We start from the raw sequence: 23,699 nt of genomic DNA, 5'->3' as shown, positions 1-23,699 counted from the left end.
CCACGACGAATACAGGCATGCATCAATGCAAAAGGACGTGCTATTGGGTATTGGAGGTACCGGTGTGTACAGCAATCTGGACCACCACTTCTGAAGGTCTCGCTGTATGGTGGTACAACATGCAATGTGTGGTTTTCATGAGCAATAAAAAGGGCGGAAATGACGTTTATGTTGATCTCTATTCCAATTTTCTGTACAGATTGCGGAACTCTCGGAACCGAGGTGATGCAAAACTTTTTTTGATGTGTGTATATATACTCTTTTTACCGACGTGCATACACAGTCTGTGATATCTTCTCGCCAGATCTCGACTGCAGTGTGTGTGCATTGTGGAAGAATTGACTCCGTCGTACATAATGAAGTGAAAGTGTGCAATGCAGTTTTATGGACGTATATCACGCAGAAACTATAGTTCGAGTCACAAACGAGGGCAGTCGAGTTTAAGCTTGTTCTACGCACCTGTGTCACGTACTCTCCTACACCCAATGAGCGTTCAGTTTGTTAAATGTGATCGTAGTGAGTAGTTTAGAGAATTTCGATACCATTTGTTACGAGTTGTGATCCCTGATTGTGGTGGTGAGTGATGAAACTAGCGATAAAGGTAGCGAGAGACATAATTTGTACCCTATACGCTTTCTTCAAGTGGAAATCAAGTGCATGCGCGTACCGCAACTGTTGCTTAGGATATTCAACGTTGCTATCCTTGTCCGTGCGTCGACATGCGCAAACCGCCATCGTTCGTGGATCGGACTTTAGCACTCCTTGACCGGACAACCAGCTGTCATTTAACCACTCGAGAGCAGCTTCGACCAGACAAACTCAGATTTCCGAGGAAAACAAGACTGCCATATGAATAATTGGACACACAGCAACGTATATAATACAAAATAGATTACAAAGCCAAAGGTATCGTGTTCGATCCCCGGTCAATCTTAGGCGTTTTAGTTGTGACTTTTCACTTTATTCACCTCTGTGATTCTTGTTGTGAAAAATCTGAGCAGCATCGTGGTTCAGAATCCACGTGAAACTATAGTTCCTCCTATAACTGAGTGGGTAAGTCAGTTCAAAGGTCGAAGGAAGGGAACGGCATACCACTCCAACAAACCATGCCTAGTAAAAACACTGTGGTGTGTTGCAGAGGCAACGGAAAAAGCATGCCAAGTTCAGAAGAACGCGAAATCCCGATGATTGGCTAAAATTTACAGACGCGCGAAATTTGGCACGGACTTCAATGCGAGATGCCTTTAATAGGTTCCACAACGAAACATTGTCTCGAAATTTGGTAGAAAATCCGAAGAAATTCTGGTCGTATGTAAAGTACACAAGCGGCAAGACGCAGTCAATACCTTCGCTGCGCAGTGCCGATGGTACTGTTACCGACGACTGTGCCGCTAAAGCGGAGTTACTGAACGCAGTTTTCCGAAATTCCTTCACCAGGGAAGATGAATGGAATATTCCAGAATTTGAAACACGAACAGCTGCTAGCATGAGTTTCTTAGAAGTAGATACCTTAGGGGTGGCGAAGCAACTCAAATCGCTTGATACGGGCAAGTCTTCAGGTCCAGATTGTATACCGATTAGGTTCCTTTCAGATTACGCTGATACAGTAGCTCCCTACTTAGCAATCATATACAACCGCTCGCTCACCGATAGATCTGTACCTACAGATTGGAAAATTGCGCAGGTCGCACCAGTGTTTAAGAAGGGTAGTAGGAGTAATCCATCGAACTACAGACCTATATCATTGACGTCGGTTTGCAGTAGGGTTTTGGAGCATATACTGTATTCAAACATTATGAATCACCTCGAAGGGAACGATCTATTGATACGTAATCAGCATGGTTTCAGAAAACATCGTTCTTGTGCAACGCAGCTAGCTCTTTATTCGCAGGGGATCTCAAGTTGATTCCGTATTTCTAGATTTCCGGAAAGCTTTTGACACCGTTCCTCACAAGCGACTTCTAATCAAGCTGCGGGCCTATGGGGTATCGTCTCAGTTGTGCGACTGGATTCGTGATTTCCTGTCAGGAAGGTCGCAGTTCGTAGTAATAGACGGCAAATCATCGAGTAAAACTGAAGTGATATCAGGTGTTCCCCAGGGAAGCGTCCTGGGACCTCTGCTGTTCCTGATCTATATAAATGACCTGGGTGACAATCTGAGCAGTTCTCATAGGTTTTTCGCAGATGATGCTGTAATTTACCGTCTAGTAAGGTCATCCGAAGACCAGTATCAGTTGCAAAGCGATTTGGAAAAGATTGCTGTATGGTGTGGCAGGTGGCAGTTGACGCTAAATAACGAAACGTGTGAGGTGATCCACATGAGTTCCAAAAGAAATCCGTTGGAATTCGATTACTCGATAAATAGTACAATTCTCAAGGCTATCAATTCAACTAAGTACCTGGGTGTTAAAATTACGAACAACTTCATTTGGAAAGACCACATAGATAATATTGTGGGGAAGGCGAGCCAAAGGTTGCGTTTCATAGGCAGGACACTTAGAAGATGCAACAAGTCCACTAAAGAGACAGCTTACACTACACTCGTTCGTCCTCTGTTAGAATATTGCTGCGCGGTGTGGGATCCTTACCAGGTGGGATTGACGGAGGACATCAAAAGGGTGCAAAAAAGTGCAGCTCGTTTTGTATTATCACGTAATAGGGGAGAGAGTGTGGCAGATATGATACGCGAATTGGGATGGAAGTCATTAAAGCAAAGACATTTTTCGTAGCGGCGAGATCTATTTACGAAATTTCAGTCACCAACTTTCTCTTCCGAATGCGAAAATATTTTGTTGAGCCCAACCTACATAGGTAGGAATGATCATCAAAATAAAATAAGAAAAATCAGAGCCCGAACAGAAAGGTTTAGGAGTTCGTTTTTCCCGCGCGCTGTTCGGGAGTGGAATGGTAGAGAGATAGTATGATTGTGGTTCGACGAAACCTCTGCCAAGCATTTAAATGTGAATTGCAGAGTAGTCATGTAGATGTAGATGTGTTCAAAATAATCTTCGAATTGATGAATGCTTTACTTGTTTTGAGATAATATCGTACGGGTCTCCTCTCTTATCTCAGTGACACGCGCGTACACACGCACAAACTCATACACACACACATCAAATGTGCGCGAAATTTAGCAGAAGTACAGCACACTGGAAAATCATAGAGACGTTCTTGCCTACGTACCAAGAACGCCGAGGCGGTAGTTGAAGGTGACGACGACGACGCCGTGCTCCACCAGGTACTCCGGACCGTGGATGTCTGCGTTGCCACTGCCACTGAAGAAGCCGCCGCCGTGGATCCACACCATCACGGGCATCGAACCCTTGGGAGGCTGGCGTGCACAGAAAGTAATAAACGATCATGTCTGCGACAAGCAATATTTGAAAAGTATTAAATGAAGTTCATACCAAAACATCTTCTGTCGGTATTTTTTATGATCTGTCCAAGGCAGTTAGTAACTACCGATACTTAGCTATTAACATTGTAAATTGATACGAGTGAAAGCCATGTGTGAGATAAACGAGAATGTACTGTTAAGAGTCGCTACTATCTCCAGTACGAAATATTTTGCTAGTTAGTACAAATGTATTATAGATGTAAACTTTTCGTTCGAAGTCCCATCTAATTGGCCTCAAATTTCACCTATGGTCCGTTCTTGGGTAATGAGATACACGCATGTTGGGGCACCTGCACGTTTTGCTGCTGACGTGAGGCGACATCTGACGGACTAATGTGCTGCAATACGGGTAAGGCAGCGGCTGTAAGGTGGCCGACCAGATCACGTGACCTCAGTCCTCAGATCTCAAAAGTGTACAGCAGCTTCGCTGATACGCTTCAAGAACTTCAGCAGCGCGTTGTACAGTCTTTTCAAGTTTTACGAGGTGACCAAGCGCTGTTTGAAATAATTCATTACTCACTGTAGAGATGGAGTACAGTGCCGGCCGGTGTGGCCGAGCGGTTCTAGGCGCTTCAGTCTGCAAGCGCGCGACCGCTACGGTCGCAGGTTCGAATCTTGCCTCGGTCATGGATGTGTGTGATGTCGTTAGGTTAGGTTTAAGTAGTTCTAAGTTCTTTGGGACTGATGATCGCAGGTGTTAAGTCCCATAGTGCTCAGAGCCATTTGAACCATTTGGAGTATGCAGGAACACCTCTTTCTGCTGGCATGACTGTACAGTACATTGTAACACATAACGTACTCACGTAGTACTGTATTTCTTGTTGAGATGGGACACGGGTGAAAATCTCAATTGATCGAAAAGTTTAGATTTCAAATTTTCGCCTAACTCACGTGCGTATTTCTTGTTCTTATACTGTACTTCACTTCCCCGCGCACACACAATTGACTCCAACCTTCCTTGTGGATTAACGATGTGGTTTGTAGGGATTCTTTCCAGTCAAATTACTGATGCTACATTCATTTATTATGTTTAACATGCTGCCATTTCATTTTACACTTATTGCCGCCACTTCATAATTATTCCTTATTTATGCACGTGGTGTATTTGGACAGTAAATTTTGGCGCGGAAAGTAAAATTTTTCATTGAGCTGAAACGGGATTTCGGTCCTCATCATCGTTTGTGCTCGCCATTCCTTCCGAAAGATAATCATCATGTTCATAACTCTGAGTGCTGCTTTAGAGGGATTTGCAAAATTAATCCTGTTACTGAGATCGAATTTGATGCATTCATTATTGATGGCTTCAGCGGTCAGGATTTCATTTTCTCTTGCATTCGCATTTTAATGGAACCGGCGGTCTACGCGGAAGAAAAAAGACTAAGGGCCCTACGGTGCTACAAGCTGTTCTCAGATATAGATCATGCCTACAAAAGCGAATTAGTGTTTAAACAATTCTTAGTGTTGCTGATTACTTCTTAGTACAAATACCTGTGTTGCTTAGTAGAAATATTACATCTTGCCACGAGCTCAGTTCCTCCCAAAATATCACAACTAACTCTAGAAAAAATTTATCTTCTTGTGAATAACGTCTTGGTGCAGCACTACAAATAGCATATTGAGTGTGAGTGTAGTGCCATTTTCTCCAGTGTGCAAAAACTTTTTGAGCTAAGCTGGCTTCAATATATATGAGTGGTAATCAAATGAAAACGAGACAGATGGAAAAAAGTAAGTAAATTGTTTATTATTTCAAAAGTAATCATCTTAACTGTTAATATATTTATCCCACTGTGGACAAGATAGTCAGTGCCTTCGAGGAAAAATGTTTGCGGCTGCCTACGAAACCACGGCTGTACCCAGACGTGTACCCCTTCGTCCGAAGCAAATCAACGGCTACGAAGGTCTTTCTTTAGGGTTTCAAAAACATGGAAATCGACTAGTACTATATGAAGGATGTGTAAAGGCTTCCAAGTGAAACTACTGCTGAGTAGTCGAAACAACCTTCGCTACACGTGGACGGCCATTATCCTGCAACACAGTGATGCCCTCCGTTAACATTCCTGGGCGTCTGTACTTGATGGCTCGCTTCAGTTTTTGCAAAGTGTGCACGTACCGATGTGCGTTAATTGTGGCGCCGTGTTCCAGAAAGTCAACCAGCAGTCGAAGAAAAAGATCATCGAAAACATGCGACACCAATTCGTCTTATTAATGGAAATGGAAATTTATGGCCCCTTGCCCCTCTTGTAGAAGGAAGCTATTTCGTCGTAGTGATCACTACAACTTTCGTCCCCAGCAATTTCTGTATAAAAATTGGCGCTGCGAACCCGCGACGTGGCAACATGAGCTGTCTTAAGGAGTAAAGTGCCCGGTAATATTTTCCTAAAACACAGTTTTTCTGTCTGGACAGAATTGTGAACGTAGTCACTTCTCAAAGAAGGTAACCTGTTTGCTCCCCACTTGTGTGTTGAATTGAAAACTCTTGGACTCCGACCAAAGTACGACCATCCTGGTGGATTGTGCTTATGCATACATTTTAAAATGGCTTCACACCGACAGCTATTTAGTAAACGAAAGAGAATAAAGAGAACTCTTGATACATACACTGAAAGTCAGTGAGATACGGGGGTCACTCCAAAAGAAATGCACACTATTTTTTTTAATCCATCTTTTATTCTACATGTTTGAAAGTTTTACAGTGTGTAGATACATGCTTTAGGAACAATATTTTCATTTCTCCACATAATTTCCATCCCTCTCAACTGCCTTACGCCATCTTGGAACCAGCGCCTGTATACCAACCTGCTGGAGCCACTATTTGGCAGTGTGCACAAGGGAGTCATCATCTTCAAACCTTGTTCCACGAAGAGAGTCTTTCAGTTTCCCAAAGAGATGATAGTCACATGGAGTCAGGTCAGGACTGTAACGCAGGTGTTTCAGTGTTGCCCATCCGAGTTTTGTGATCGCTTCCATGGTTTTTTTGACTGACGTGTGGCCGTGCATCGTCGTGCAACAGCAAAACATCCTGCTTTTGCCGATGTGGTTGAACACGACTCAGTCGAGCTTGAAGTTTCTTCAGTGTCGTCACATATGCATCAGAATTTATGGTGGTTCCACTTGGCATGATGTCCACAAGCAAGAGTCCTTCGGAATCGAAAAACACCGTAGCCATAACTTTTACAGCAGAAGGTGTGGTTTTGAATTTATTTTCTTGGGTGAATTTGCATGATGCCACTCCATTGATTGCCTCTTCGTCTCTGGTGAAAAATGATGGAGCCATGTTTCATCACCTGTCACAATTCTTCCAAGAAATTCATCTCCACCATTCTCGTACTGTTCCAAAAGTTCGCTGCCTACCGTTTTTCTTGTTTCTTTGTGAGACACTGTCAACATCCTGGGAACCCACCTGGCACAAACCTTTTTTAACACCAACACTTTCAGTATTCTGCAAACAGTCCCTTCCTCTATCACAACGTAGCGTGACAATTCGTTCACTGTGATGCGTCTGTCAGCAGTCACCAATTCGTTAACTCTCTGCACATTGTCTGGAGTGTGCGCAGTACGAGGACTGCCGCTGCGAGGACAATCCTGAATATTGCCGTGCGCGCTTTCAACACATAACCTGCTTGCCCACCGGCTAACTGTACTGCGATCGACAGCAGCATCTCCATACAACTTTTTAACCTCTTGTGGATGTTTCCCACTGTCTCGTTTTCACAGCGCAGGAATTCTATGACAGGACGTTGCTTCTGACGAACGTCAAGTGTAGCAGCCATCTTGAAGACATGATGTGACGGCGCCACTCACGGGAACAGGTTGAACTAAGTTTGAAAACAAGCGGGAAGGATGTATCTACACACTGTAAAACTTTCACATATGCAGAATGAGAACTGTATTTGTACAAAAATAGTGTGCATTTCTTTTGGAGTGACCCTCGTAAAATGTTATCAATCTGTTAAATGTTGTCAAATAAGTAGGAAATCGGAAGCATGTGTCTAAAGAAATTAGTTTGCAGCATTTAAACAATGTTTTCTTGCTTTGTAGTTAATCATTTTAAAGTATTTCGGACGCTTTCACTATACTGGTAATACGTACACATTTCTCACCCTAGAGTGTCATTCCGTCGCTGCTTACATGAAAATTATTGAGGCTTTCATGTCGACTTGTTGACATATTGGCTCAATGACGTAGCGGAGAACAACAGCGGTAATGATCACTGAAAGACGTTCAGACGCGAGAGGTATGTACAGGTTGTCCCTTTCTCTTGATGTATCGGCCGGTGTTTGCAAAACACTGCTCGCTGCGTCTGTCATGTGGCGTCCTTTGTCGACAAAAACGTCTGTTTGTTTCTCGTTAGAAGCAAAATGATTTTAAAAGCGGCGTTTTACGTGTCCGTTTGACAGAGCGGTCCCACACTAGTCGAGAGTGAAATACCTTTTATCAGTGTGTATTAACAGAAACAGTAAGTCGCGAAGAATATCACTCAGCAGCGCTCCTTCACAGCAGCAGGTGTCAGTGTAGGACAGAACTCTACTCACTCGGTGCTGAAGTACTGGTTATTCTTTGTGGTTTATTGTCCCTGTTAACACACACCGATAAAATAGATGTCGCACTAGACTAAAGTGGGACCGCTCTATCAAATTATTTGTGGTTTACTATCATTGTTAATACTCGTCGATCAAACTAATATCGCACTAGGCTACTTTGGGACAGCTCTATCGAATGGACACGTAAAATAGCGCTTTAAAACTAATTTGGTCATAACGGGAAACAAACCAACTCATTTCGTCGACATTGGTCGTCGCATGAAAGACGTGGCGAGCAATATTTGCATGGGCTGACTGCAGCTACACTGCGCAGGAACGAAACCGCAAATATCTGACGAAACACCAAAGAAAATGCGGCTGACGACTCTTGGGAAAGACACCCGGTATACTTTCTGGCCGTGGGCTCGACTCCAGTCCACCACCAACATTAGAGGGCGAATCTTCGACGACGCCGACCATTCGTGCTGGCCAAACATCAGAAAAATCACTGAACAAATGTCGGACGAAGATACGGAGGTCAAAGGCAATAGCTTATACCGTTTCTTGTAGCATCAACTTGCCTTGCCTCCTCCAACATCATGGTGTTCCTTCCCCCGAGAAATTGGACGCCCCACCCTGAAGAGTCACGCCACACAGCGCGCGGCCCTTACGTTTGGCGTGTAGACGTTGAGGTAGAGGCAGTCCTCGTCGCCCTCCAGCCTGCCGGTGTAGAGGTTCACCTGCGGCGCCACCGGACCCTCCTCCGTCGCGTTCCGGATGCTCGTCCACTTCTCGGCAGGCTGCGGCGGCTGAAACACCAGCGCAACCACTCACTCAGCTACAACCTGAGCCTGCTATACAATGTGAACGCAAACAACAACAGGCTTACAGTATGCAGTTCATTCTCTTCAAGTGATCTCATATCTAACAACATTTTCTGCCTCTCTACAGGTGTCTTTACTATAGCACCCCTTTACCAACTCAGGGAAACGAGAAACTAGTGTTATAGGCGAACATGCAAAAGACATAAATAACATTCATTGAACCCACTTCTTTCTGTCGAGAACATAAACCGATGCCGTTTCTTTGTTTTGCATGTGGGGTGTATCATAAAGATTTCTTCACCACTTCGAAAATATAAAATATTCTACTTGGGGCATCGGAAAACAATGTCGCATTTGCGCTTGTTGATGTTCGTTTCTCATTTATCAGCTCGTTGTGTACTTCAAAGTCGCACCAAATACATTTTAAGGTTAGAGTGACTTGTTTAGTCGTAAATAATTAAACTTTTGTGCAATTTATGGTGAATTTCTCAGCGAAATACCAGAAGAGGTACATATCCGGGCGACATTGTATGCTTTTTGAGTTTTACAAGAGTAGTAACGCAACAGTTGCTACCAAAGCATTTGCGATGATTGTCCAAGTCCATTGCACGTTCTTAAATGCCAAAGATGGTTTACTAAGTTCAGATCCACCAGTTCTGATCGTTTTGACTCGTATAGATCAGTAAAACCAACAACTGTAAACAATGACATGTTAAGAGCGAAAGCGGAAGAAAATCCGTATCGGACAATCGAGGGACTGTCGAACACTCTTAACCAATCTTGATCGACCATCCAACAACATTTGCAGCAGATTGGTAAAGACAAGCAAAGCTAACCGATCCACCACATACAACTTATTGCTTCTGCAGCACAATACAGAAGCGTTTTTTGTTCGCTTCGTCACTGGAGATGAAAAATGGATCATCTATGATAATCCAAAACGCAAAAAGCAGTGGCTCTCTTCAAATGAATTTTCACGAAGTACAGCTGAGAGAAATTTTCACTCCATAAAGGCGCTTTTGTATGTTTGGTGGAGTATTCGCGGGATCGTTCATTCTAAAGTGCTAAAACCTGGACGAACTGACAATGCAGAACCTTACTGTGAACAACTTAATCAATTAAACGAATCTTGAATTGAAACGTGACCAGCAACAGTCAACTGAAAAGGCGTTACTCGGTAACATGATAACGCAATACTGCTTTGCACAAGATGAACCCTGGAAAAATTAATGAACTGGAGGTGGAAGGTATCGGCTCACCCACCATATTCGTTCGATATTGCATGATAGGGTTTCCATTTATTCCGATCGCTACAACATTTTAAAAGTCGAAAAAAAAGTCCAAAATGCCATCTTCAGATATTTCGCTCCAAAACGAAATTTTTGCAGAAGGTTGATGATAACGAGGGTGATTACGTCAGTTACTAAAACTAAAAGCTTGTTAACAATTTATCTGTTTAAATTTAATGTGGAGAATTTGTACCTACGAATATATGTTTCCTGGTCGGCGTTTCAATCTAGTGACTGTTTCTAGAATCATATGAAGGAATGCAGCCGGCCTGTGTGGCCGTGCGGTTCTAGGCGCTACAGTCTGGAACCACGTGACCGCTACGGTCGCAGGTTAGAATCCTGCCTCGGGCATGGATGTGTGTGATGTCCTTAGGTTAGTTAGGTTTAAGTAGTTTTAAGTTCTAGGGGACTGATGACGACAGATGTTGAGTCCCATAGTGCTCAGAGCCATTTGAACCATTTGAAGGAATGCATGATAAAAGTTTCCGTAAGCAGTTTCCGACATTTTATTTTTTCTTTGTTGTTGTGTAATATGAGGTTGTGTTCTCTGTAACCTTTGTAATTATTTAAGTGATGAATAAAATATTAAAGCTATTTGAAGAATACTGTTTATCTTTCAGTTACAGAGTTTTACGGTGAATAAAATTAAGTACACTTTTAGAACTAGTTACATGGACAGTTAAGCCGTACTTAGTCGATCGTGCATAATTTTTTACCTTGAAACGGAAGAAGACCTTGTTAAAAAAAACTAAGTTTCTTTAGTCGATTAACAATTTTCCTTGTCTGGAAATTGGAAATTTGTGTTAGTTGCCAATAATTTCTACTTCCAAATGGTTTTAACTTGTAACTTATTTTTTATAGTTCTTCTTCTTAGTTTGATTGTACTTACTGACTATTGGTACGTAGTAGGACAATTATGTAACAGATAGATTATTAAATACAATAGTGACCGGAGTTTATCGACTGCAGTACTTTTAAATTTGAACAGAATATTTGATCTTAGTTGCGTGACTATGTTGAACATCGCAGCGGTTTTTCACATTCGGAAAAACTTTACTTCTCCTCATTACCTTATTTATCCCCGCAAGAGACGACAGAACACATCAAGTAAGTGCTAGAATTTCAAAACGGAATAAGAAAATATGTTAAAGATCTGTTACAGGACTAGCGGCTAAAGTCTGAAAAGTTTTCAAAGGTACAACATTCGCCCCTCATAATTTTTTTGTTCGTTCCCAGATACCTGTTTGAAGTCCCTGGGCCACTGTACCATTAGCTCTCCGCTGGACGTCCTAATCAAAAGTGGCAGAACTCATTGATAGTGTGGAGTGCAGTGCGGTAATTCGTGTTCTTCGTTTGAAGGGGAACAACGCTACAACAGTCCACATGCAACTGATACAGGAACAAACCAACATCATATGACCCAGTGGTAAGGTGGAGGTCAAACAAGTGAGAATGACAAAGGAATAAGTGGCGGACCATTTCTCTGTCAAGTATCGGGAATCACGAGAAAAGAGGGAGTCCTGTTGCTCAAGGATCGCCTCATCACGATAGATACGACTGTGAAAATAAGTCATGGATCAGTTTTCAGCTTTTTGTACGGCATCCTTTTACTTACAAAGATCGCCCTTTACGCCGAACGGAAGCGGGTGCGGAAATCTTATAGCTCTCTCAGTCCGGTCCTGACGACTTGTATAGCCGCGTAATCACGATGGGCAAGTGCTGGGTTTACTACCATGACCAAGAAACAAAGTAGCTAAGAGAACAGTAGCAAATGCGTATTTATCACCGACGAAAAAGGCAAAGACCAAACCATTATTGGACAGAGTGACGCTGGGTGTTCCTTGGGACTGAAATGGAATGATGCTAACAGACACAGCACCGTACCACCGAAATCTCCTGATGAGATTACGGAAGGAGATTACGGAGGGTAGTCAAGACGAAACGTCGCAGAAAGCTGTCTGTTATGCTCCACGGTTATGCAGTCATTAGGTTGGGGGTTGATTGGTACAGCGTTGTTGGATGTCCTCCTGGTGGATGTCGTTCCAAATTCTGTCCAACTGAAGCGTTAGGTCGTCAAAATCCCGAACTGGTTGCGTGGCACTGCCCATAATGCTGCAAACGTTCTCACTTGAGGAGAGATCCGACGACCTTTTTGCCTAAGGTGGGGTTTGGCAAGCGTGAAGAAAAGCAGTAGAAACCTTCGCCGTGTGCGGGCGAGCATTATCTTGCTGAAAAGTAAGCCCAGAATGACTTGCCGTGAAGGCAACAAAAGGTGGCGTAGAGTATCGCCGACATACCACTGTATTGTAAGGGTGCCGCGGATGATATCCCAAGGGATCCTGCTATGAAATGGCAGCCCACATTATTACTCTTCGATGTCGGATCGTATGGCGGGCGACAATAAGCTTGGTGTCTCACCACACTGCGTGGCATCTCAAGACACGTCTTCGCTCGTTGTCGGTGCTCAGTTCGAAACAGGACTGATGACTAAACACAATTCTACTCCAATCAGTCTGATTACAGGCCGAAGACGAGTCTGGAGAAGCTCCAGGCAGTGGGAAGATACAAAAGTGAACGCCCTAGACAGCGGTTGAATACCAAGCTGACTGTCATCTGCCATATGCCGCGACAACCAGACAACCAGGAGTGGTAATCTGGGGTACTACTGCATTTCATAGCACGAGCCCTTTCATCCGCCGCACCCTTAAAACATAGCTGCACGTCGACGATATTCTACGCCCGTGTTGTTGTTGTTCTTGACAGGCAATACTGGGCTTACATTTCAGCAAGATAATGCCTGCCCCCCTACCCCCCACCCCCCACCCCCGACACACACACATGGCGAGAGCTTCAACTGCTTAACTTTTTGCTTGCCAAACCCTACGTTGGTCAGCAAGGTCTTCGGATCTCTCGCCAATTGAGAACGTTTGGAGTATTATGGGCAGAGACCTCCAACCAGCTAGGCTTTCTGACAATCTAACGAGCCAATTGGATGGACTGTGGCATGAAATTCCTCTCGAGAACATGCAACAACTCTGTCAACCAATGCCAAGCCGAATAAGTGCTTTAATAAGGCCCACAGCTGGACCAATGGGGTATTGCCTTGCTCAATTTGTGAAGCTTTTATCTTGAATAAATTGCACAATTTTTCTGAAATTGTGATTATTGGTTTTCTGTACACGTTCATCACATCTACCGACTTCCGTCCCATTTGGATAATTCTTTCGTGGTGCGTCTTTTTTTTTCTTAGAGTGTGTGTACAGAAGAACTAACACCAGCACAAAGCTTCCTGGTCCCACCCTGATAAGTTTTTAGGATTTAATTAAAATTTAGTCAATCATAAATGAAGAACATTGTTAAAGTTGTTTGGTGTTGCTGAAGCAGGACTAATGATCGTTCCCATAACTTTTATTACAGTTTTCACGTTTGTGAAAAAAAAGCATATTATCTTTGAGCGCCAGTACTCACAGCGCTATAATAAGAATCGTTATTTCAAAATCATCCAGGATTTTGTATTGGCTATTCAGAACATTGCACCCATTTCACTCCAGTGATAGCGAACACGCCTATGTGTAGTGGAATGCACGTGATGCAGTACGAAAGATACGTTATACATGCCACCAATATAAATAAAACTATTCATGGGCAACGAGTATGAAAAACTACTGATTAGATGAATAAGAGGAGGAACACGTTTTAATAACCCGAAAACTGGAAGTTTCGCGGTCTGATGAGGCTCGACGGGTGCCGACGTTATGTCATCACTACTATTCGTCGGAAGCAAACGGAAGTTAGGAAACGTACTAGCAGACGAAGGTCGCCGAATGACTTTCGACTAGTCGCCTTGGTAAGTGGAGTAGTTACATGTGACACAACTAGAAGTGGAGTATGACTTTGTTGTAGGCACATTTGTTTCGAGCATTCAGTTGACAGCCAATGATCGTGAATGGATAAAAGTAACAGATGACTCAAGAACTGATTTGATGGCCAACAACATCGTCAGTTACAGTGGCAGTGGGTCTGGAACATTTCAGTGCCTGGAAGCGAGTTGCCTGATTAGATTAATCACACTTCCTGTTAAGATTACGTTAGTTGTCGTATCAGGATACGCTTTTTTTTCCACGAGAATGCCTATTTTACACAATGCGCCACATGCACTGGTCTCACGTCCAGGAAGATGGTGATGCAAATCCCCGTACGTTCATCCAAAGTCTGCATTTCCCGTGTTTCCCAAATCTTTATGGCAAACAATGGAATGATCCCTTTGAGAGAAAACATGGCTGAATTCCTTTCACACTTTCAGGGTATACTCTGTATCTATGATCTCATTGTCGACGTACAATAAACCAACTTCCTCCTTCCTGCACTAATCGAAAATTCGATTTTCCTTTTATATGCTCATGTGATCGCATACCCGACAGAAATTTATTTACGTCTAATGAGATTTCACTGCCTCATGACAGAACGAAGACCAATATGACGTGAACAAAAGTATTTGCTTTATTTTGCAATAGTTACACTACTTGCAGCAACAGACGATTTTTTTAAAATATTTCACTAGAGCGATCCTTGAACGAATGAACCAGCTAGAAAGACGGGGCAAAACGTCAAGCTGCTGAAAATAAATCTCGTTGTGAAAATATCATTTACATTTCTAGACATCAAAATTGCAAAGTCAGGAAGGCTGCACGCAACAAACGTCAAATAGGCATGAAGTGTACAACTTGCTTGGAGATGAAGCTGATTAGCATTTCAACGCAACTGGACGGATTACGAGGGCGTACTGAAATGTAATGCCTCCGAATTGTTTTATGTGATACCTCTTCAAACTTTTTAAATAAAACAAACATTATTAAGATTCTACATATTTATTCTTGATGTCTACATATTTATTTCTCAGCGTAGACATCCTGGCAATGAACATATTTCTCCCAACGAATACTAATTTGTTGAGACCGTCGCTGTAGAACTCGTGACTTTGTTGAACCTCGCCTCTGCTTGCAACGCTTGATTGTTATTACAGTGAAGTCTTGGAAGGTGGTGTTTAAGTTTTGGAAACGGATGAAAATGTGATGGGGCCAAGTCGAGACTGTACGGAGGATAATCGGTGATAGTGAGCCCAAGGCGACAGATTGTTGCAGATGTCGCAGTGGTCGTGTGTGGTCTGGCGTTGTCATGCTGAAGGAGAGCGTGCTCCATGTATGGACCAACTCTTCGAATTCGAAGCTCTATTGCAGCACTCTGTTTCTCACGTACCGACATCTTTATGTTAGACATCGCCACATTATACCGCTGCAACTCGGAGCCCTCTAGCGGCAGAGGACTGCGAATACGTAGACATGAAGAATGAGAGGTGTGGAATATTAATAACATTTATTTTATTTAAAAAGTTTAACAATTTTCACATCGAAAATTCGGAGACATTATTTTTCAGCGCGCCCTCGTATAGCAGTCAGTAGCAGGGCCATCTACATTCTGTGTATATGGAAAGGTTCCTGAGCGGGTCTCTCATTAAGAAATCGCTTTTGATTGCTCGTTGTTTGTGAGGAGAACCTGTTATACCTCGTCTAAAGAGGAAATCGTCTACGACTATGTATCGATAGTGGAAGGATGACGGTTTATCGAGACTATTCGCATTGGTCTTACTCGCAAATCGGTGGGTTCAGTACAGCCATACTCGAGGTCAAGCAAGGTACCAACCACCCCAAGCATCCAGCAGCCCAGGAGAATGAGACGTTGTTCGTTCGACAGAATTCTACAGCCACGTCACATATCAGTAGTCAGGGCCTGCGAGATTTACAGGCCCTGTGGCGTGCACCACAGCACGTGATATTACAGGTCTTACGAATTGCAGCGAACGTCTCATGCGGGAACGAGTTTCTATTTTAGACCTGATTAATACTTCATACCTGCTCATGATAGTACATGACAATGTTAATTATTTAGCGGGTACCTGTCCACTGAGATATTGATTTTCCGCCTGGTCCCAGTCTTTAATGGGTACCTTTCCATTGAGACTGTGATTTCCCTCCTGGCTCTGGACGCAGCCGAGCGTTCGCGATGTGTGTCGGACAGGGCAACTAGTGTGACGTAACAAGTTTTTTGTGGGGCCTGTATTTTTCGTAGGTCCCGCCATGAGCCCGGGAAAGAGCTTATCTGCAGCAAAAAATGTATCCACAGAACAGTTTGGCGACGTCTTGATCATTCTTGAGCATCAGCTGTCAATAAGGTGGCCATTTCTGCGGCTTTCCTTGGCGCGGCAGGAATGAGAGGCGAGCCGAGAGTCGTTCGCTGGACGCCAACACTAGACACAGGAGTGGCGCCAGCACGTCCTCTTTTTCAGACGAGTGCAAGTTGTAAAAAACCTTGTAAAAATGACTAGACACCGAGGGCGCTGCAAGTGCAGGCTGGTTTGAACCTTCTGCTGGACGCCATTGTAGCGGTAAGAGTCTGGAAGATGAATGTACGGTTGCTTGCAAGGACATAAATAGAAAATTATGTATTTATTGGTACACATATACAGTATTCGTTAGTCGTAACTGTACTGCCTACACATTCCAGTGTACGTGAAGAAGAATGGTGAAAAGCAGTGCAGTGTTTAACTGCAAGAATGAATTTGGGAAAGGAACCAATATGCGAGGGCGTGCTGAAAAGTAACGCCTCCGAATATTTTGTGTAAAAGCTCTTAGTTACGTTACACACCGCTATGTTACACGGTGCAATTCGATACCCTTTAGCAGCAGAGGACTGCAAATTTGTAGATACGAAGAATAAAAATGTAGAATGTTAATAACGTTTGATTTATTTAAAAATCCTTAAGAGTTTTCACATAAAAAACTCTTCTGGACGCCCTCGTAATCTTCCACACTACGTGAATATGTACATGTGTTTTATATCGGAGACTTTCAGCCATAGCATTATATTTTCAACAGGGGTATGTCACTCACTTTACATTCTTTTCTTTTCACAGTAGATGTTATTTTTGGGAGTACTGGTCGACATGATGGTCAGAACTTTTCATTTTGTGGTACTGAAAAGTAGCTCAAATGTAGGTGATAACATCACACAGTGAGGTATGAGCATTCACCAGTATGCAGCGTATGGCACAGACCGGCAATAACGCTGTGTGCCAGATATAGAAAAAATCATTTGTAGCCAAGTACATTTCACTTCATAAATTAGGAGCACTAATCGATGAAATTCAAAAATTCTTGCTTATGCTGACGTAAGAAGCTGGAATTGGTTGGAACAAACAGTTATGGCAAATTTCTTATATTACGTGAAAAAAAGATCGGTAAGTAGTGAGTGGTTGCATTTTGTTCATAAATTAAATTATTAAGTTGTAGTTATAGACTTAAATGAGACATTATGTTATTGACAAAACTGAAACGAAAATGTGTTATAACCAAGGGCGGGTAAGTTTTCCACCACAAAGACCGAAGAGGTGTCTTAAAAATTGTCACTGTTCACAGTAGAGCACTTGCAGGACTGTGGGGCCTTTTCCCGGGTACAGTTCGCGATGGTCGTATCCATATGGGGAGTCTCCGAGGAGAACGGATTTTGCCAGACTGTATTCGTCATCATCGTTATTAGTCCAGCACCTAGCGTAATGGTACGGGGTGCCATTGACTGTACAACACGACCACCTCTGTTTCACATAGGCGGTCATTTGGACAGCAGGCGTTACATTTCTGATGGGTCAAGGGCAGCGGCTGGGCCCAATCTGTGAAGCGTCCGCGACCATATCTTTCAATAGAACAGCGCAAGACCATGTGTTGCCCGTGCTGTTCTGATCTGTCTCGATACAGATTCTGAGCAGTCACGACACAATGGGTGTTTCACGCTTTTCCCTGGGCAGCAGTTTCTCCAGTTATCTCACCCAGTGAAAACGCCTAGTCAACTGCTGCAGTGTTAGAAGCGCGCTTGCAGCCAATACGATTGTTGAACTTTGGTAGAGAGTCGAAGGAGAATGGAATGACGTACCGCACCTGTCATCCAACATCAGTTCAAACCGATGTAAAACGAGTTGGGGCCATTCTATCTGACAAACGTGGTAGTCATATGCACTAACTTTCTCTCCCCGTGTACATCCAGATCACTTACAAACCTAATAACGTTTTCTTCATAACCTACTGTATACGTATAAAAAACATTTTTTTTATTCTTTACCCTTCGTAGTGTTGCAGCTTTTAGTGGCCAGCAGTCTATGTTGATCTGTAAAAGTTAAATTACACTGTAGGAAATACTACAACAGGCCACAAGCATTTTACTGCACCATTACTAGTATGATTTCTTGACAAGTTTTACATTTATTTGCTAAAATATAACAGAGTTTATATGATTACATAATTTTCAAAAGATGTTACATTTGTGTACTAAAATATATAAAGTTTTTGTGATTACGTAGTTTATTATTATAATTTATTATTTAAATTTTATGGCCTTCATTGGACCACTCTAGCCAACTTTATACAAAGAATTTTTCAGTTTCCTGTCAGCCTAATACTTCTTCATTCTCTCGGATCTCGTCCTTCTTCATCGGAAATCATTCTTCCTATTGTCTGTTTGTTGATTCTCGTTTGCAGTCTGGTTTGTTTGTCTGTGAGTTTCCTGATTTTGTCAGTTTTGTTTCTTAGGTCTTCCAATGTAATCTGTAGCTCATCCAAATCTTCCTTGATTTCTGTAATCCACTTAATGTTGCACTTACTATTCCACAATTTTTCTATTATTCTCCTGATGATCCTGTTGTCTGGTGTTCTGATTAGATGTCCGAAAAATGAAATGCGTTTCTTCCTGATTGTACTCATTACCGGTTCTATTACCTTGTAGACTCTTTCATTTGTAGCTACTCTCCAGTATCCATCTTTGTCGTACGATTTGTCGATGCACGTTCTGATGATTCTTCTCTCCATTTTGATTATTTGTCCTTTTGATCAGTGTTAGTTGTTTTGAAGATGGCTTTACTTGCGTATATTATTTCTGGTTGAGTGATTGTTTCGTAGTGTTTTAATTTTGTTGCTATTGACAGGCTCTTTTTGTTGTAGGTGTTCTTGGGGATATATTGTGCTGTAGATAATTTGCTTATTCTGTCATGCCATGTTAGCTTTTCATTGAGGTTGTATGTTATGATTTCTCCCAAATATTTAATTTTATCTACAATTTTGATTTCTTGGTTTCCTATGGCAATTTTGTTTATGAGTGGTGGGTCAGTTAACATGATGACTGTTTTTTCAAAGGATATTCCAAGACCAACTTTTTGTGCTATTTCATGTAGTGAGATAACTTGTTGTTTGGTTTCCTGAATACTGTTGGACAAGAAAGCAAGGTCATCAGCAAATCCTAGACAATTTAAACTTATGTTGTCTTTGGGTCTTCCAATTTGGATGTTCTTTGGGTTAGTCTTGCACCATGCCCTCATAATGTATTCTAAAGCACAGTTGAACACCAGGGGTTCCAAGCAATCTCCTTGTCTTAAACCTATTTTTATGATGTATGGCTCACAGAGTTCCCCCCTGAACTTGACTTTCGATACGGTGTTGGTTAAGGTGAGTTCTATCAATTTGATTAATTTTGTATGGAGCCCGCAATTTCTTAAGATTTTTAAGATTGAAGGTCTGTGGATACTTAGTTTAAAAAAGATTTCACATTTAAATAAGCTCTGTACATTGTACGTACCTCATGAAACACTCTCCTTTACGTATTATAAGAGAGAGAATTTTGATTCTCTTTTCCGATTTATGCTAATACATGAGCTAAACCAAATACAAGATGGCCCATACATTTGTTTACATCGGCTGCTAATTTCATGGGCCAAAGAACATGATATTGTTCAGGTATCTTATACTTCTGGAGCTACTGCAAAGATACTTCCCCGTAGTACACATCATTTTAGAATTACACATTGAATTATTCAACTGCTGGTAATGGCCAATGAAGAATACGGTATTCGCTCTTTCAGTTAATATTTCTAAGTTTTCAAATCATAAAAGTAGTACGAAATTTTGGAGGGAAATATGGTTGCTTAATTCTAGTTGATCATTCAAGATACAGTCACGTTAAGTATGATTGTGGTTGTATATTTCTAATTCTTCTAACAAAATCCTTTGTACTCCTTTTTCCTCTAAAATATGTAAAGGAGAGATTGTCATGCAGTAATTATAATGTATAGAGCTTGTATAGAAAGTAAGACTTTTTGTAAACTACGTAATCAACAAAAAATTTTATAAATCTTGCCAAGAAGTCATCACCACTCTCTGACGATGGGATCAGGCCCGAAACTAGTAATGGTACAATAAAATCATTTCTATAAAACTTGTAGATGGCTGCAGTATTTCCTACAATGTAATTTACGAAAACATCTGCGGTGTTCTCCAGCAACAATGAATACAGGGTGTTACAAAAAGATACTGCCAAACTTTCAGGAAACATTCCTCACACACAGAGAAAGAAAATATGTTATATGGACATGTGTCCGGAAACGCTTACTTTCCTTGTTAGAACTCATTTTATTACTTCTCTTCAAATCACATTAATCATGGAATGGAAACACACAGCAACAGAACGTACCAGCGTGACTTCAAACACTTTGTTACAGGAAATGTTTAAAATGTCCTCCGTTAGCGAGGATACATGCATCCACCCTCCGTCGCATGGAATCCCTGATGAACTGATGCAGCCCTGGAGAATGGCGTATTTTATCACAGCCGTCCACAATACGAACACGAAGAGTCTCTACATTTGGTACCGGGGTTGCGCAGACAAGAGCTTTCAAATGCCCCCATAAATTAAAGTCAAGAGGGTTGAGGCAGGAGAGCGTGGAGGCCATGGAACTGGTCCGCCTCTACCAATCCATCGGTCACCGAATCTGTTGTTGAGAAGCGTACGAACACTTCGACTGAAATGTGCAGGAGCGCCATCGTGCATGAATCACATGTTGTGTCGTACTTGTAAAGGCACATGTTCTAGCAGCACAGATAGAGTATCCCGTATGAAATCATGATAACGTGCTCCATTGAGCGTAGGTGGAAGAACATGGGGCCCAATCAAGACATCACCAACAATGCCTGCCCAAACGTTCACAGAAAATCTGTGTTGATGACGTGATTGCACAATTGCGTGCGGATTCTTGCCAGCCCACACATGTTGATTGTGAACATTTACAATTTGATCACGTTGGAATGAAGCCTCATCCGTAAAGAGAACATTTGCACTGAAATGAGGATTGACACTTTGATGGATGAACCATTCGCAGAAGTGCACCCGTGGAGGCCAATCAGCTGCTGATAGTGCCTGCACACGCTGTACATGGTACGGAAACAACTGGTTCCCCCGTAGCACTCTCCATACAGTGACGTGGTCAACGTTACCTTGTACAGCAGCAACTTCTCTGACGCTGACCTTAGGGTTATCGTCAACTGCACGAAGAATTGCCTCGTCCATTGCAGGTATCCTCGTCGTTCTAGGTCTTCCCCAGTCGCGAGTCATAGGCTGGAATGTTCCGCGCTCCCTAAGACGCCGGTCAATTGCTTCGAACATCTTCCTGTCGGGACACCTTCGTTCCGGAAATCTGTCTCGATTCAAACGTACCGCGCCACGGCTATTGCCCCGTGCTAATCCATACATCAAATGGGCATCTTCCAACTCCGCATTTGTAAACATTGCACTGACTGCAAAATCACTTTCGTGATGAACACTAACCTGTTGATGCTACGTACTGATGTGCTTGGTGCTAGTCTCTATAGAGCAATGAGTCCCATGTGAACACAAGCACCGAAGTCAACATTACCTTCCTTTAATTGGGCCAACTGGCGGTGAATCGAGGAAGTACAGTACGTACTGACGAAACAAAAATGAGCTCTAGCATGGAAATTAAGCGTTTCCGGACACATGTCCACATAACATCTTTTCTTTATTTGTGTGTGAGGAATGTTTCCTGAAAGTTTGGCCGTACCTTTTTGTAACACCCTGTATAATAATATAAAATTTAAGTTCAAGTAGCCTAAAGTACAGGATTCCACGAATAAAAGTGAGCTCAACTATCAGTCGTGCCGATAAGCTGCCTGTGGCGTTTTTAACTCTTTGATCTGTTGGTCCACGCCGGTATCGCTTTATCGCCGGCAGCGTTGTCTGTCCTTTCAGCGCCTCAGTTTTATCTTATCTCGAGACTGCCAGTTGACAAAGTATTTACAACCGTAAAGCTGATCCGCAGAAAGTGGCAACAGCTGTCATCTGCTTAATCTGGTCGGTATTTAAGAGGCATCTCTCAAGCAGATAATATTTACTGGACCAAACAGATAAGTGTCTCCTGTGGACACTACGGATGCGTTGCTCTGTAAAACGAATCGCAAAAGATATTGTACGCCAGTATTGTAGAATTCGCCATAGGTAGAGATCTTCTGTAAAATTTAAACCATTTTGAAAGTGCTATGCAAAACTGATAGAAACTAATAAGAGCTAAGTATATTGGTTTAGCGGAGAGGGGGTTTCACTAGCTACCATATTCGTTGATACAACCAAGGTTGCTGGCTTTAGTTTAGGTTCGCTGAATTTCCCTTTTCTGCTTGCAGGAGCACTCAGTATTACTATGCAGTATCTTCCTTCTGGGGTTACACGATAAACATTTTGTGCTGGTATATCATGTTGTTGATGGAAATTGCTCTGTCAAACGAGGCATTAAACTCTGCGGTGCCCTTGGCGGTAAGTAGCCTGTGTGCTTGCCCTTCGTTTCATCCAGAACAACACATCACACAACAGAAGTAAACATTTGAGACTTCGTAACAGGATGCAGGAATTTAACGTCATAGGCAACACTTGCCCAAAGCTTATTTCCTTAATTTACTTTTAAGTAATACATTTTTAAAACCAGCTCATTGCTCGGAATATATACCAAATTTACTACCACAATTAACGATAGCGCTTCGACAGATCTTTTAAGAAATCATTGTGCTCTGAATCTAAAGCTTTTTAACTGAAGGAAAAGAAGTTCGATGAAACAGATATGACTTATGATACAATTTCTACTGGTTCAGTCATTAACTAGCACGAAACGTTTCGGCAGCATGCTGTCATCATCGAGAATATTAGAGTTACATTATATTAATCAGATTAATGTTTTGTGTATGTATCTGTAATGCACCTGCATGCTGCCGAAACGTGTCGTGCTAATTAAATATTAGTGAAAAATGACTGAATCAGAATAAATTATTCCATAAATTTACACTAATGTCGTGTATCTCAAACATTTCCATATTACAAGGATAAATTTAATTTTAAATATGTATGATTGTTTGTCTTTGGTGATATTACACTTTCCACACACTGGAGTGCTGGCAACTGGCGAAAGGTGTATTGCCTAATCGTAGATGTAAACGGAGATATAGTTGACACAGCAAAGTTCCGACTTAGCAAACAAAAAAAAGTTTCATTTATGTGATGGACTGACCTCTCTCCATAGACGCGGATTTTGTGAGCATTAACCTTGCTATTGATTTCTTCAGAAGGAAGAATTTCCTAGAAAATGGATTTGGCCATATTTTCTAACACAGGAACACTGACAATATTTTGTGAAATTGGAAATCTACAACATGCTATGTTCTACACTCCGAGAGCATTCTGCTTCTGGCAGTAAGCATCCGATAGTTAGCAGTTTGGCTCCTGGTTCTCGCTACTC

The 23,699-nt window shown here is 42.2% G+C and overlaps 1 protein-coding gene across 1 annotated transcript in view; it reads right to left on the bottom strand.

The window, feature by feature from the left end:
- Positions 1-23,699, bottom strand: part of LOC124775450 (juvenile hormone esterase-like) — a 104,035-nt gene that overhangs the window by 66,706 nt on the left and 13,630 nt on the right. The window contains exons 2-3 of the mRNA XM_047250283.1: positions 8,589-8,726; positions 3,184-3,331 (exon numbers count right to left, since the gene is read on the bottom strand). Of these exons, the coding sequence (XP_047106239.1) occupies positions 3,184-3,331; positions 8,589-8,726 (286 nt within the window). The remainder of the gene's footprint in view (positions 1-3,183; positions 3,332-8,588; positions 8,727-23,699) is intronic.

The sequence above is a fragment of the Schistocerca piceifrons genome, chromosome 2 (assembly GCF_021461385.2).
Source record: "Schistocerca piceifrons isolate TAMUIC-IGC-003096 chromosome 2, iqSchPice1.1, whole genome shotgun sequence".
In the NCBI taxonomy this organism is placed as follows: domain Eukaryota; kingdom Metazoa; phylum Arthropoda; class Insecta; order Orthoptera; family Acrididae; genus Schistocerca; species Schistocerca piceifrons.
The sequence above is the reverse complement of the archived record's forward strand: the minus strand, read 5'-3'. Positions and strand labels throughout refer to the sequence as shown.